A 16,731-nucleotide genomic window follows, 5' to 3' on the forward strand; every position below is an offset into this window, starting at 1 on the left:
CTGAATCGCACTAATTCCTTCTCTATCCTTGAACCTTTTATTGCTTCCATATCAGGTATGATTGTTTTTCTTTCCACAGGATTGTCAATTTGCTTGCTTTGTCCTTAGATACACCTAACTAATAGTTTGACATCAGAGTGCTGCCCAACATTGGAATGCTACTTGAAAGAACCCTGTTTCATATACCTTCTTTGCTTAGTCTGTGAAGTCCCCTATCAAATAATTTTCATAATTTTGTTGTGCTTCTAAAAGGTATATGAATTTCTCAGATTCCATGTACAGTATGACTTATGATGAAAGGAAAGATTTAATTTACAAGAAGTTTCATGCTATATAAGGGCAATGCGAGAGAGAGAACTCAACTGTTAACTTGGTTAAATAAGAGGGCCTTTAAAGGTACTTGATTTAAAAATTGTGTCCCATGGATAAGTTTGGGTTTCTTTAGGCCTCTCAGAAGTTTAGCAGAATAAGTAAATATATAATTATCTGTAGGCCAGATCTTCTTATGATATATATTTTTTACATAAAGGGCCAGTAAGGAATAACCTATTGTAATTGTGGGGGAGGCAGCAATGAATGCTTATCCCAAAATTAAATTGATAAAGACCTTTGTATGAGGCACTAAACTGGCATTAAAAATATAATCCACCAGATTGTAAAAGTTGCCTATATCATTTTTTTAGATTAACATCATCGGGGATAGGACAGGCTTAGTGACTAATGTGAGTTTCAATTTTATAGAGATGGTAGCCAATAATTTTTATTAATGCATTATATCTCATAAGGTTAAGACAGTTCAAGTTTCAGATATAGTTTTACCAATTTTATTTCAATTTACAATAGAGGATATTTTTACTTGCTATATAAAGACTACTAAAATGAAAACTAAATTTTCAAATATTGAGAAGGAAGAAAATTGGTATATGTATGGCTACACTTTACAAATCATCCATCAATAATAGGGTCTATCACTTCAGTATAAAGGGATGATCAACTAAGAATTTACCAAAAAAGCTTTTGTTCTTTTAGGTGATGAAGAGATCCTTTTGAGTTGGGTAGATAGATGCTTCGCTCTATCAGTTACCCATATTTATTATGAAGCTTTGCACTTGAAGGGATTTCTGCATCCAAACAGAATGGAGCAAGGAGGAGGTATCAACACATGTCAATGCTTTTTATTTAAAACTTGCTTTTGACCCAAACATCTACTTGGGCAGGAATGGGATTGGAGTAGAGAGCAGTTTTTTTATTTGGATAAAGATATTTGGTAGAAAATTGTGTTCTTTATTCTATTAAATTATCTACCTACTCAAGGGAGTAATGTCACTCAAGATTGCAGAGTGTGAATTAGCCAGTTTTAGTTTGGCTTTGTCTGACTGGGAACGGGGAGACTGGCAAGGCTTAAATTCCATATCCACCTAGAAAGACTGCAAGAAATAGGTGAACTGACATCATCATAACATTTCATGTTGTCTTTGAGGGTAGGTAACTTTTCAAACACATAACCTTGTTTAATATTGATCTTAGAGTCTACCCAAAGGAAATGTGATGACTTTGGAACATTCCAAGAGTGCATTATATCCACCTTCTAACCAACCAGTTTGCTTCAGTTAAGGGGAGCAATATTTGTTTAGTTTCTTGCCAAGAGACATTTTACAGAGGTCCTTGTGGGATTCTCCCCAAATGCAGAATATAGGCCTAACTATTCAGAAAGTATCACCGGGTGCCTCATACTATAAAGGGCTGAGAGGGGGGTGTGGCAGCAAGGGACAAAAAAAAAAAAAGAGGATAAGTATTATATCCTAGTATCCGTGAACTCTGCCCAAAGGAGAATTTGAAGTTCTAATTTGTAAAATGTGAAGACATCTTAGCTGTGTCACTGTTTTTACAGTGGCTTTATTAATGACTACATTAGCACCTTGGTTTAACAGACTGACAGGCCCTAGTGCTGTGCTACATAGTCCAAGTTCATAAATCCAGTCCACACTAATCTGAAAGTAATTGACAGATTTTCCTCTTGGTGTGCAAGAATAGCATTACTGTAAAGGAAAATTGGAAGATTTAGTGATATAAGACAATTGCTTCATGAATCCAACTACCTAAATAACATTTTTAAAATTTTTTGGATTAAAAGCAACTTTAACGCATCGAGATTCTTAAAGGTCAAAACTTGTGATAATTCTTGTCTTGATTGTTTTATGTTTCTCTTCCAAATGTAGCTTTGAACCTTGCTACTCTCTTGTAAGTCGTGTGAACCAAAACTTAAATTTTTTACTCTTCATTGCCAAGTTAGGGGCCTGATAATGCTAGATAAGGAAGAATTTCTATATCTTGATTTGAATGTCCATGTTTTTACATAGTGAATCTATTGAAGGTAACATAAAAGGATGTTCTTAGTCTTATCGGAGGCCATGACGATATAAATGTCAAAGCATATCGAAATCAAATTTCATGATCATGTGACCGTAGTTGGATTATGAAGTGAATGAAGACTCGGGCCTAATTTTATTTTGAAAGACAACCCCTTCAAGCTAAACATGTAGTTTTAGTGGTTCTTGTAGTATGTATTTTGAAGACTGGTAGAAGTTAAGCACTGTACTCTGGTTGCCTGTATTAATGGATTGTAAATCTATAGTGACTTTTGAATGTGAAGGGTGGTCTGCAAAATTAAAGAAATAAAAGATCTCAAACTAAGTAGCCTCCATCTGCTTTAGGTTTTTCATAACAAATGAAAAAAACTGTAATGATCAACATAAGAGTTGACAATACTGTATAAGCATTATGCTCAATCCATGTGAATATTTTAGGTTATGCTTTGTTCCTTTAAATCTTTCCAAATACATCCTTACAAGTTGACAGTGATGAATATCTACTATCTATATAATGTAACTTGTAAATTTGAAAGTCAATGCAGATGCAAATAGGAATCCTGCTAAGAATATATTTCTTATATAACCATTCTCTTTCATTAGCTCATGTACTAGACCTCCTCCTCTTTGAGTAATACATTAAGTCTGAGCTCATGCCTATATATCAGAAGAATGTTTGTACTGTATATTCATGAACACCAGAGTCAACTCTTGCAGAACTTATGACTCAAAGGTTTGCTTTATGCTCTTGATACTGATGGATCCACATCTGTTGTGTTTAGATTTGCTGACATAATGCAGCAATGTCCTCTCTTGAATGCTGTCAAAGCCTAATGCCACCTTGATACTTGCATAATTTTTGTCCCCGCAATTTGCACAATGCATCGTGGAAAGAAGTGCCATTTATGAGGTATGCAGAGTGAGCGTTGTATGCGCCCTGTTTGTACACTGCACGCGCACAAGTAACCTGTGTAGCCATAAATTGGCTGCATTGATACGTATTGAGATGTAATGGTACCACTGTACTTATTTACTCATTGGATAAGTTGAGTATTGACACGCATTGACACTCGCCGTCGGTAGTGTTCACACCGAGCTCTACAGTGCTCATACAAGTGGCAAGCAAATGGCACGAACATTTAAGCTTGCCAAATTTTTTACATTTTGCAATTTTTGCACAGGCCCCATGCACTCCACGCGAAGACTTTAATCACCAAGAAAAGCATTGCGGATATAAAAATCGTGCAAGTGTCAGGGTGCCTTATTTGTTATCTGGCCATCGAAATTTGTAACTTAGAGAGTGGTTAGAGTTGCTAATGTAGTTCTTTGGCAGTTTTATAATAACAATAATGTAAGAGACAGATAATTAAAGGAAGAGCAAGTAATAATCATAGAATCAACATTTTACTGAAGAAGGAGATAAAGACTGTTCAACCTTACATTAATTGTATCGCTCACTTCGTTTGAAAAATAACATCATCATGTAGGTAAATTCTTTGTCTGTCATAAATATGTATCAAAATAATAGGATCTTCCTTTGAAAAATTCATGTGTATTTTGCACTAGTATATTGTATATACACAGTTGTGGTTTCATATTTCCAATCTATAGATAGCAGATACCTATTAACACCATACAATTGGTACAGTATTGCCCTTAAATAGATATTTAAAATAGTTGTGATGATGAATTCAAAACAGTTTGCATAATTGCCCTTGAAATTTATTTCTCCCAAAATTATTCATTCTTTGTTCTTTACCAATCTGAATTTTTATGCAATTTGGTTTTTAGAAAAAGTGAGATAATAGACTATGAGTGTACAATGTGTTTTATTTAATTTTTGATAAATTTTTGGTAGTAAATGTCAATAAGCTGAGTTTCTGGGGAAGAAGCAATGTGAACATAACAGGAGGTTCATGGAAATAATGTATGCTTGTTTAGCTTTTCAAGTTGAAATATTTAATAGGTTTTAATGCCATAGTGTGGACTTGCAACATTCCTATTTATATTAATCAGTTTCAAGCAGTGTAAATACTGGGAAAAAAAACTATTTAGAATTTTCCCATGTCTTCAAGAAGTACAAAAAAATTAAATTGATCAGTGTTTTAAATGAAGATAATTAGCATATGGTTCTTTAGAGTACAGAGCCTTAATGATATTAAAGGCCTTAATTGCAACCCTTGTATTTAACACCCATTTCTAACTTGTTGTTATATACCTCTTAGCATGTTTGTACCTAATGTATTAGAAATACTGTATTGTATTTCTTCTAATCTTTATTGTTTTTCTTACAGTCCTAGTAAATTCTGTGTATATTTTTCTTTTTTTTTATACAGTTTTACTTTAATAGTTACTCAGATATTTTGCATTAACTGTTATATTCTTGTATAAATATTGTAATGATCACATCACTCAACTCATATGCCTACTGTATATCAAAAGGATGCCCTAAAAATATTTTAACGTAAACAATATGTCAATGGATGTATCATCCAAGTATGCTGTGAGTTCATTATATTCAATTGCAATTATAATTACAACCTTCATCTTATTTCTGCTGCTCAAAAAAAGTTTTCTTTGTACAGTATAATCTTTATTTTCACTATTCTGCTCTAAAGTTTTAAATTAAGGCCCTTTTTTATTTTGAATGTGTATAGTATTGTTGTAGTTCATGTTCACTCGCATGCATATGATAATTCTTTATATAAGAGTTATATTCGATAATCTGATTCAATACCAAAACTGTTGATACCAACAAATAACCACACATTGTTATTTTATTCAATAATACTTGATTTATCTTTTATTTTACAACAACTAATAATCATAAACCATCATGAAATTGCTTTAGGGTAGGTAATACAAGTTTAAAGAAAACCACCTAAAGAAATGTTTGGTAGGTAAACTATATTTTATCCCACCATTAGAAATATACAACCGATACATGATCCCCTTGCCAAATTTTGCTCCATATGGGATATTCAGTAATAAATAGATACTATAGTTTGTTTCTTCCTTGCTGGCAACTGGAGCCGAACCACTGTTTGAAAGCTCATCACTGATCGGCTGTTGGTTCAGGCCTATTTCCCTCTCGCTGACTGATGACGAAGCAAAACATTGCATTTGTCCACGTACATGATGTTAATTTTTGTTTTATACCTCACTTAGTTTGCAATGATATCGCGGTACAAAGCCAAATATTTCACCATTATTTTCCTTCCTTGCATTATTTTTTTAGGTTCATGACATTCAAGAGGATTTTTTCTACAAAATTCACCTATTTCTATTTACGTTTGCATAACATTTGTAGGTAAAAAACACTACATAAAAAATAAAGTTGTGTAAAGATTTTCCAGTGCTCGTTTCACTTCAACTCTTATTTTTCGTATATTTTTTTTTATGATATGGATATAATTTTCAAGGTAATACTCATCTCATCATTTACCTTTAATCTGTGTGACTAAAGAACTAGGTACTGTAGATATTACGCAAACTAAGTGAGGTATAAATAAAAAATGAACATCACATACCGAGGACAAATGCAATGTTTTGCTTTGTTGTCGATCAGTGGGAGGGAAGGATGCCTGAACCAACAGCCAATCAGCAACGAGCTTTCAAACCATGGTTAGGCTTAATTGCCAGCTCGGATGGAACAGACTTTAGTACCAAATTCAATAACAGTTCATATTTACACATTTTATCCCTCTCAGGTAGGATTTGATCTTACAAACATTGGATTTCATGCCAAGCACTTCCATTTAGCCACTGCAGTTCTAAAGAGAGTGAGTTCAGATTTTTATCACACACAAAGCAATTATACCTTTTCAACACTGGAATGAAACTGCAGATGTTGATATATAGCACAATATTTCTGTGAATCTTTCCTGATGTTCATATTCCTTCCTTCACAAATCTTGGCTTCTATCAACATTACCCCAAAAAATGAGAAATATTTCCCATTTTCTTACTTTCAATAGGCTTAGCCCTCTAGGCCAGGATTGAGACAATCTAGTGACCAAGGGCAATAACCCCAGCATGGGTAAGACAAACCATTCCATCTTTCAGTCTTCTTGTTGACTTTTTATTAATAGGTCGACAGTGTTTTTGGGCTTCAGATTATGAAACTGTTATTTAGGTTATTGGTGATTATAAAGGACAGTATTGTGATTTGGATAATCATTGTGAGGAATGCAAAGGTCTTGCTTTTCTTTTACTGTAAAAGTATTAAAATGGTTGCTGAACAAATTGAAAGTTCCTGTGTGTTCCTCTATGGTTGAGACAGTGTGTGATGCGTAGAAGCATTCCTAGATTTCGTCACCTATTTTGCGACTTTTATTAGATACTAATAGAATCAATAAAATGGTTGCACTAGTAAATCCTAAAATACAGTGATGCTTTGAGGTACGGTAATTTTTTAGGAAAAACTCTTCCTCTCTATAAACCGGTAGCAACTCAACAGGACTCGCAGACTTTGCTGTATAGGCGAACACTCAAAGATGTTTTTTTCCAATATTTCCTTGTATGAGGAATGCTTTTCCACTGTTATCAGATTTGGGAAAGCCTCCAATCCAAACTGTGGGTACTGTCCAAGAAACCAATACTTTTTCCAAGTTATCCATCCAACTTGGCAAAGGTCCAGATTTTCAAAACAGAGATTGGCAAACTACAAAAGAAAAATGCTGTAGAAGAGGTTTTGAACTGTCTCTGGGGTTTTACAACAGTTTCTTTCCTAATTCCCAGTGTCAAGAGGTTAAATACTGATGCTTAATGTTTCAAATCTAAACAAATTTACAGTTCTCACCAAGCTTTTGATGGAAATCCCCTTGACATTGCTGGGGACAGTAAGGAAATGAGATTGGATGTTTTCAGTAGACCTAACAGATGCTTAATTAAACTTTCATATCCATATATATTCAATGAAATACCTTCAGTTCTTAAGCAGTCTATGGCCTCCATTGCCGACTGTCCAAGGAGGTTGCTGTACAAGACCAACCTTCTCAGACAACTTTTTTCAAGTAGTACATGCTACTTCTAACAGCATAGAGATTGCCCAACGTATTCTCACAGGCAAAGGGTTTTCAATGTCCTCTAGATAATCTGCCGTAGGTTCCTAAAGACAGTCTAGTAATACAGTAAGCTGTATTAAGAGCAATAAAATTTTTATTTTGACTGGTGAGAGTAATGAAATGTGTCAATAAATAGGATTAGTTTGGATAATATTGATAACTTTTTGCATTTCCATTTTTATAAGACTGTCAATTTCAGTTATTTAGTGTTATAGATACATATGTATCTGGCGTTGGAGTTATCTGTTTTAAGTATTATGGAGGATGTATTTAGATCTTTTAATATTGAAAAAACCAAGTCAAGAGAAATTTTTTGAGATCTAGATTTAGTTTTACAACTTTTGAAAGGTTAGTGTTTTGAACCTTTGGAAAATCTTTAAAGATATCATGGCTGAAATTTTTTTCTATTAGCTTTAGCATCGGCTAAATGCCTTAGTGAACTACAAGCTCTTTCTTATAATGTAGGTTTTGCAGAACATATGATCTTATCTGTTTATGCTACATTCAGAACTAAGAATGATGATGAAAGCATTGCCACAAATCCTCTTAATTCCTTCTTTGGAAAAGGAAGTTAGGGATACATCAGAAAATAAACTTCTTTGTCTGATGATAGCTGTTAAGTATTATTTAACCAAGATCTCAGACTTTGGGGACACTGGTCTTGATTTTTTTTGGGATTAGGATTTCAAATTAATCTTTGTCCTAAAATGCCATGTCCTTTCTGGTTAAAAGATTTATCACAGAAGTTCACAAGAAGTTTCATCCCAGTCAGATGAGACTTGAAGATTAGGGTTCATATTAGTAGTGCAGCTATATTGCTTTATTTTTTTTTTTTTTAGGAATTTTTTCTTTGGAAAGAGTTTTGGCAGCACCATAATGGCATACCAAATCAATATTCTCTGAAAATAATCTTAAAGAATTCTGGTTTGCCTATCAAGGCTGGGGTTGTGTGTAATAAAAGTTTTTTTTTTTTTTTTTTTTATTGATTGGGTAAATTTAATTAATTTTAATAAAGTGTATAGATAAGTAATTAAGTGATGAAGTGCTATTCAGGAAGACAATCTGCAGAATCAAATTATAACAAACTTTAGTCTAATGACGTTTAATCACGGAAGTACAGTACTAGACAAGAGGTGAATCTAGCATATTGAATGAGTATAGTATTATTTCAAGACTTTAAATTCCATTCTCTTTCCTTCAATGAACCATCTCCATCAGAGTATAGGAGTCAGCAATATGAACATCAGGGGACATTCATAGAAATAAACAAATTTGATTATAAAATTAGTTATTTCTATACTGCATTGATGTTCATAATTATACCCACCCTCCTCCCCACTGACTAAGGATGCCAAGATTATAGGATACTAGTTTTGACTTGGAGACTGAAAAACAAAAGTAGATGCTGGCTACCCATGCCTAGGTAAATTGTCTCATTACTGAGCTGGACATAAAATCTTTAAAGGAAATGGTAAAGGTTAAGGTTTTTTGGGAGTAATGGGTATATAAGCTAGGCTTCAAGAAGGAAGCAATGTGATCATGAGGTGAGCATAGAAATATCTTTTTTTTTTTTTTTTTTTTTATTAAAATTTTGTTTTTTTCTCAACACTTCAGTTGATGTGTGAGGTACTCTGTCAAGCATAATAGGCAGAAAAAAATATTGAGGTTACCAGCCTTCAATTTTGTGTTGTTCTAATATTAAATATATATTAATTTCCCCGAAAGGGGTCTCTGTTGACATCAGTTTAGAGGTAGATTAGAATTGTATTACGGTATAAGGTTGGTTTCTTTTACGAATTAGTTTTGATTTGTAGTACCTGTTGTTCAAAATAACCTACATGTTGTTTCGATATTAGCTTAAAAGCTTGCGAGAACCAGTCAGCAGTAAGGATCAAGGTCGGATTTGAAGTTCAAAATACGTATATGAAAAATTGAATGTTGTACATTGCTTGCACATTACACTCTTTGAGAATAAGATTTGGAATTTGTGATGAAAGAATTCTGCCTAATTATACAGGATAGTAGTTATTACTTCACTCGAATAGAGTATGGAACTTCTAATTTTAAGAAAATATCAGATGGCTATCAGGGAAAGTAGTTTGAATATTTAAAGAATAATTTCTTTTTGAAAGTTATAGTAGATCTAAGATGGTTGACTTGATTAATCATCTAATTCTAATTGAAGCTTACAGGCAGCCCCAAACCATCCTGACAAAAGAAACTTGAGAAACAGGGGCGCTGCTAAGGTTATGTCTTCACTCGAGTTGAGTAAAGAACTTCCAATTTAAAGAAAATTTCGGATGGCTTTCAGGGAAAGTAGTTTGATTATTTAAAGAATAATTTCTTGTTGAAAGTTATCATAGATGTAAGATGGTTGACTTTAATAATCAACTTATTCTAATTGGAGTTTATAGGCAGCCCCAAGCCATCCTGACAAATGAAACTTGAATAACAGAGGAGATGCTAAATTGTTCAATTTAGGGTGAATTAATTTGAATATTCAGAAGCAGCATAAATAAACATATGGGGAAGAGAAAATAGTTGAATGATGTATGTGAAGAATTTAGTTTCAGGGATGTCAAAGCCATATTTGAGTTCATAGGCCTTTGTAGAAAGAAGTTAATATACACTTCAAATTTAATCATGTTAGAAGAACAAAGGTATGTTAATATAACTTTAATAATGATTCATGAAGATTATTTGTATAGGATAGGCTACTTGAAGGGGAAGGTGTAATTATTGGGGTGATAATTGGGCATGCTCAGGGATCGAAGTATTGTAACTAGACATCAACAGGCAGACTGAAAATGATGGGAGGATGAGTAATTACAAATTGCAAATAAAATTCAATTTTTTAATGCATCCATTGATCTTGAGATTTAAATTAAAGGATGCCTAAGAAATGGGGGGTTTATTTGTGAGTTCCCTACATATAGAATTTATTCCACCCATACATTGAGGTGTTAGATGTCAACCAATTTCATATCTTCATAAATAGTGAAGAAATCAGTGGAGTAAAAGCAGGACGTGTCTAACATAGCCTTATACCAGACAGTTATACTAGAGTGATAAAAAGGAGAATCTTGGTCTTGGTTTAAAAAGCAATATTGGTGATTTTATAGAAGAAATTTGAAAAAGTATTGAAGGAATTGAGAATTGAGTGAAGTTTTGAATATTTTATTTAAGGTTTAAATTGAAACAGTAAGACTTCAAATTGAGACCATACAGAGACAAACACTATTCTCTTTGTTAGGGTATTAGTATTAAGTGATTACACCAAAGCACTTAGATTATTTTTTAATCTTGCGGGGCTGCCTTCTGTGTCGGGGTAGATCAGTAATTTAAGAAAAATTAATACAAAAAGACCTGAATAATCCCATACAGAAAAGGGTGTCAGAAATGAATCTAGTTACATTAATGAAATTCTGCCATTAGGTGGAGTGATTAGGAAATATAAAAAAAAAACATTGAACATTTTAATAACTATCAAAAATTTATGAAATTAGGCTATTTGTAAAAGTTACCAGTTGCAGAAGTGTACCACATAGAAAATATTCTGGATTAGATAGATAATAATGTCATGTTATTTTAAACCAAGGGATATGACCAAGAGAGAAATGAGGATAATGATAGGTCAAATTATTTAATAAGTATGAGTGAGACTGTTTCCTTAAGGCTTTGATTTAGCTATTTTTTTCTAGATCTGTGATAATGAAAGTTTTGAAATTTTTCTTGATACAAAGCATGATCATTATTATTCTTTCATGTAATTTACTTCCTAGATGTCAAAAGTTTTGATAACGTTAGCCATACTGGTTTCTTTCCCTAATGATTTCAGGAACTTATACAATTTTACTACTGAAAAAAACAATGTCTTGAAGTTATAAATACACATTAATATGCATATATTGTATAATTGTACAAATGAATCATCCATGCGGGTCTTTTGGGTTTCTATTTGAGACTTGTTAGATTAACAATCACATGAAATTGTATGGCTAAAATGGTATCCTTATTTGTAAGAGGCTTGTGTTTGTCATTCTATCTTAAGCAAGGAAAAGTTACTTTTTTATGGTATTTTCTGTTTAAAGTATGGCAGTGTAGACACTTTTTTAATCATTCACTATTGCTATGTTATGTACCGTATCTTTTCTATGTCACCCTTTTTTGTACACTAAATATGTTTTGTGCTGTAATTGTAAGGCATTGCATAGTTCTGTTCTTTCGACTGTCAGGTTTTTAGCAATTTGTGAAACTTATTGGCAAACAATAAATAAGACTAATTGATATATAAATACTTTCTTATAAGAGAAAGTTTTTCAGATTAATCTTGCTTCTCCTTATTAATAAATTGTTTAACTAGGCCACTTATCAGATACAAACTATTCCCTTACTAAAGCCTATCATTTTACAGTGGGATGACCAATCATGCCTTTACCAAAAATGATACCTTATTCTCTTTAGGAGTGAGAGATGCCTTTCAATTGTGATATTCTGCCAAATCTCTTATTAGTGTACTGTATTTAGTGAAAAACATTATTGTAGAATTAATGTGCTTGCACCAAGTCAGAGGGCAAAGATAAGTGACCTCATTGGAAGAAAGATTTTTACATACAGAGCATGCTGTTTAGAAATTTGTATGGATTTAACTATGAAATATAAACACCTCCTTTACTCAGTTATTAACGTATTCTTCATACTGCAACTGACAGTTTTTTTTTTTCAGTTGCACATGGGTGCTGAATTACCTCCCTGTCCCCAGTGCAGGGCATTCTGGCCTTAATTCATAAATCCAATCCTATCTCATATTTTACTAGGACTTATCTACTTAAACACCTAAGAAATTTAAGTGAAGAGTACAAGAGAGGGAATCCAAAAATTTTATACAATACTACAATTTATCGAGAGAGAGAGAGAGAGAGAGAGAGAGAGAGAGAGAGAGAGAGAGAGAGAGAGAATATCCTAAAATTATTCAATGATTAAGATGGCACCATTCTGGATTTCAGATTTGCCAGAGAAAATCTGAGGTAGCATACATGGACATGGCTAATCAGGCCTTGGAATTGACAAAATTGTCCTGTTGTGAGAGAGAGAGAGAGAGAGAGAGAGAGAGAGAGAGAGAGAGAGAGAGAGAGAGAGAGTGTGTGTGTACGTGACTGTGTGGATTTATGGCTGAAAAGATGCCAATTAATCATTGATAAGCAAGGGAGAATTGAATCACCCTGGAAAAATTTCCATTAAATAGCTACCCAAAATAGTCCTTTATGCATTTGAGACATGCACATTAGATATTTATAGAAGTCATTTCATTGTTAGTATGTCAAATTTTTATACATGCCTCTGACCTTGGATAACTAATTTTTCAATTAAAAACTAAATTTTCATGATAGAATTCAATATTTCAATAATTTACCTGGGTTTAGTTAACCAGAGTTAGTTCCTCAATCTCACAGAGAGGAGGAGTATGCTAGCATATGTTATTGATATTAGTTTCCTGTCACAGTTTTGTGCAAACGCTGATGCACAGGCATTTATTCATAGTGTTTTCTGTCGCAGTTTTGTGCACAGCCATAAGAAAAGGTAAAATGAGAAACAGGAGAAAAGGGCAGAAACCTACTTACGCTATTACTATGTATGGGATGAGAATAAGAAGCAAACATGTCCCTTACAATCCCATTGTGAATTGTAGTATTCTGCAAATGATTCAAATTGCACTGCTGGTCCATTGATAATCTCTCCTCTAGACTGTGGGAGAAGTAAGAAATAAGATCACGCAAACACTAGAGGTTATTACTGCATATAAATATTAATATTGTAGTTGGCAGAGCATCCTTACAGTTGAAACAGTGTGAAATAATCAGGAACAGTAGTAATGTAATAGAAACAAGTTAAAGACTGATAATTAAAAGAAAAGCCGGAGAAAATCATAATCTGAAGCTTTTTTTTTTTCTTTTACTGAATAAGGATTTTGGAAAATGAGGTTGATAACATAATTGATGGGTATACCTCACTGCTTGGGAGAATAGGACTTTCAATTTAAATTAGCTTTGAACATCCCTTTGTACTGAAATGATAAGACTAGTAAGGCACTGGATTGTACTATGGGAAGTATGTGCATGTTTTTGTTAAGTGCATTATTTCTTGAGGGATATTGTTAATTCTATTGAACTTTAGATTATTTCTTTTCACTGAAATATTACTTTGGCATTACAATCTTGAATGTTTGAGAGAGGCAATCTTATATTTCAATTATTATTTTTTTTTTTTTTTTTGTAAACTTCCCTACTATTATAAAAATTTCATCTTGTTGATCATTACTGTTTAGTGCCACACATTCATCATTTTAGTTCTGTTCATCAAATTATACCTTCAAACCCTGTAGAAAAATTCACCCCTTGCCTTGATGAAATCAGATCCAAGAACAAAATTGAAAATATATGTACAGCATATTTAATATCACATTTTAAGTGTTGTACATACTTTGTATTTACATGAATTTTTTTCATACTTCATATTATTTTATTGATAGACTAATTATTTGAATTATTAGAATAGCATGCTAGTTTTCTGTAAATTGCAGCAGTGAGTGAATGTTTGTTGCCCACAAATTTTTTACATCTGTATCTAACAGAGTAATCGTCTCTCACTTTAACAGGATCAGAAAATGAAGCTTGTGCTGAAGTTCCTGAGAGTCTCTTCACACCCTTGACATCAACAGAAAATCTTCCATTTTGTGACAATCCTTTCAGTCACTCAAGAATGCGAGGTCGTAGAAGCTCCATGCCTTTTGACATTTCTGGTTGTATAGATGTAATTCAGGATCCTGCTGTTGTAAAGGAACAGTCGGAAATTCGGTAAGTCAGGAGCTTCAGTTGCTTTAAAATTTGCAAATGCTAAATTAACTTTCCCATTTTACAATATTTTTCAGTCTATAGTATGATACAATATAGCTTATATATTTGAAATTTATAAATTTTTTCATGGAAAATAGGAGTAGCAAGTTTCTAGGATTTTTAGTGCTATTATTTAGCAGGCAAAAATGGAATAGAATAAATGAAGTGCAGTACGTTTAGCAAAATTAAATGTTATACAGTCTAAAGATTCCACAGTAGTGTTGATAATGAGAAGTAAATTGCTAAAGCAACTGATGAAACAATAATACTTTAAATTAACATGCTACAGAAGGACCTTAACTTACAAACTTAATGGGTTCCAAGAAGCTGTTTGTAAGTAGGCCTAACCTGAATCCCATGCCTATGATTTCCAGCTAAAAGGTCAACAAATAGTCAGGTTTCATATGAAATAGATATCGGGTTCTTACAAATATCGTTTTGCTTACTGTATTGAATTATATGATATTGTTTTAGTACATTACCTGGTGTTTTTTTATCTCATTTGTTATTTTCAGTTAAAATTGTCTTTGTACCTGAATGTTTTTTAGTGGAATGTTTGAAAGTTGAGGACCTTCTGTATGTATAGTAATTAAATCTATTTAGTATACAGTATTTGAAATACTTGTTTTGATACTGTACTTTGTTTGCCAGACTTTTGAAACATACATTACTGTATTAGAAATATCAATGAAACTAGAAACATTTCCTCTCATTAACTTTATGGCTGTTACCTTATTTGAAAGCCCCCCTAGAGAGAGAAAAAACAAGGAAGTTTTTCCTGTTCATGTTGAGCTCACCAAGAACAAAAAAATTAGTAAAAAATACTTGTGTTTGATACATAAAAACTTAGAATTACCTGTTCTACCATTACCACCTCACAATACACAGCTATATATTAATAACTTTAAACTAGTACTATTATTATCCTTAAGGAATTGTAAATATTCTGTATCACCTTATATGCTATTATGCAATCATAACTAAACTTGAACTATGCCAATCTTTAACAAAGTACTTTGTATATGATCACAATTATGGTGATTTACTCTCATTTTAGCATTTTTTGCTGTAGACCTAGTAGTATTTCCTTAACTTATATACAGTACTTGATAATATTGTCACAACTGTTCAAAGTTGTAATGTGAAAGTCAGTCTTCCTCATTTCTGTTGCTGAATGGAGCAGTTCAGCTTTCTCGTCCTGTGAAATTAAGAATTCTTTTGTACTTGACTTTGTTGTTTATGTGTCTTGGATCCAATACCTTGTGAACCTCTTGTGACCAAACATTTGACAAGAAAGGGCATAGCATTTTTGAACAGAAAACTATTGAAAACAAACTAGAAACATTACTCCTAATGCCTGTAGTCTTGTCCAAATAACAGTTAATAGCTCTCACTGGAAAAAGAAAACTATTCTCTGATGTAACACTAATAGCTTTACTAAAGAGAGAATTTTTTGGGCTCAAGCCATGTCGTCCTCATGGAAGGTTCCCATAGGTAGCTTTCTAAGGGATATTTGGCTACAGTGATAATCCCAGAGAATTGATCTTTAGGTCTCCAGAATTTTAACTCCTGGCGCGAATATCCCTAAAATTTCTCTTAAGGATATCGCATGATATCAGGGAACGTATATCTTGATACGACACAGCAATCTTCACCCCGAATAGCGTTTTCGTTTCGAGGGGGAAGAGTGGCAAAAAACAGAAGGGGAGCCGTTATCAAGGTTACTCTTCCTCTCCTACTACTACCAGTATCCAAGATGGCGCTCAATCCTATTTTTGTAGCGATTTCGCACGGTGGTGTTCCCTGTTGATCTAACTTTTTTGATCGCTTTTGTGAGAAATTAATATGCAATCTACAGCTTCTTTTGCCTCTGGAAAGTTGAGTATTTATTCTTTACAGTGTATAGTTTTTAGCTCCTGCTTCACAGTGAAATTGGAGTAATTCATTGTGTTAAGGAGCTAGACCTGTCACTGAAGGCGCCATGGGCGCTGTCGTTCATTATGCATGTGTTATTTAGTTAGCGGAACGACTTTCCCGGTTGTAACAGCATTCATAAATTATGAAAGCTATTTAGGCCCAATTATACTAGTAAAGATATATATTTTATGCATAATTTCCACTTCCTTTTATCGATCGTATACGTTAGAGTTTCGGCGATTTAGGTAACCGAGATCTCGTCTCGCGCTAGGCTACCTAGCCTAGTATACTTTCAGACATTATCCTCGTTTACCCTCGTGTATCGCTGTTTCAATTCAATGGGAGATAGTACATATCCTAGAATTACATAACTCGATACTTGTCTCCTGTGGAGATTTAAGGGTAATCCCTCCTTTCCTCTGAGTGCTGCCGTAGGCGACAACCCTATCTGGTCTTGCCATAGAGTAGTTCACTCCGGCTTAACTA

The 16,731-nt window shown here is 33.3% G+C and overlaps 1 protein-coding gene across 11 annotated transcripts in view; it reads left to right on the forward strand.

Annotated features, from left to right (window-relative positions):
• Positions 1-16,731, forward strand: part of LOC137645814 (uncharacterized) — a 605,492-nt gene that overhangs the window by 524,161 nt on the left and 64,600 nt on the right. For 9 of the 11 annotated variants that reach the window (XM_068378775.1, XM_068378771.1, XM_068378773.1 and 6 more), the window contains 2 exons: positions 1-55; positions 14,091-14,289. The exon at positions 1-55 is cut by the window's left edge and continues 146 nt beyond it. In XM_068378775.1, the coding sequence (XP_068234876.1) occupies positions 1-55; positions 14,091-14,289 (254 nt within the window). Of the gene's footprint in view, positions 56-6,079; positions 6,106-14,090; positions 14,290-16,731 lie in introns of those variants that run through there. The other 2 variants (XM_068378782.1, XM_068378777.1) reach the window with 2 other exon arrangements.

The sequence above is a fragment of the Palaemon carinicauda genome, chromosome 8 (genome assembly GCF_036898095.1).
Source record: "Palaemon carinicauda isolate YSFRI2023 chromosome 8, ASM3689809v2, whole genome shotgun sequence".
Lineage (NCBI taxonomy): Eukaryota > Metazoa > Arthropoda > Malacostraca > Decapoda > Palaemonidae > Palaemon > Palaemon carinicauda.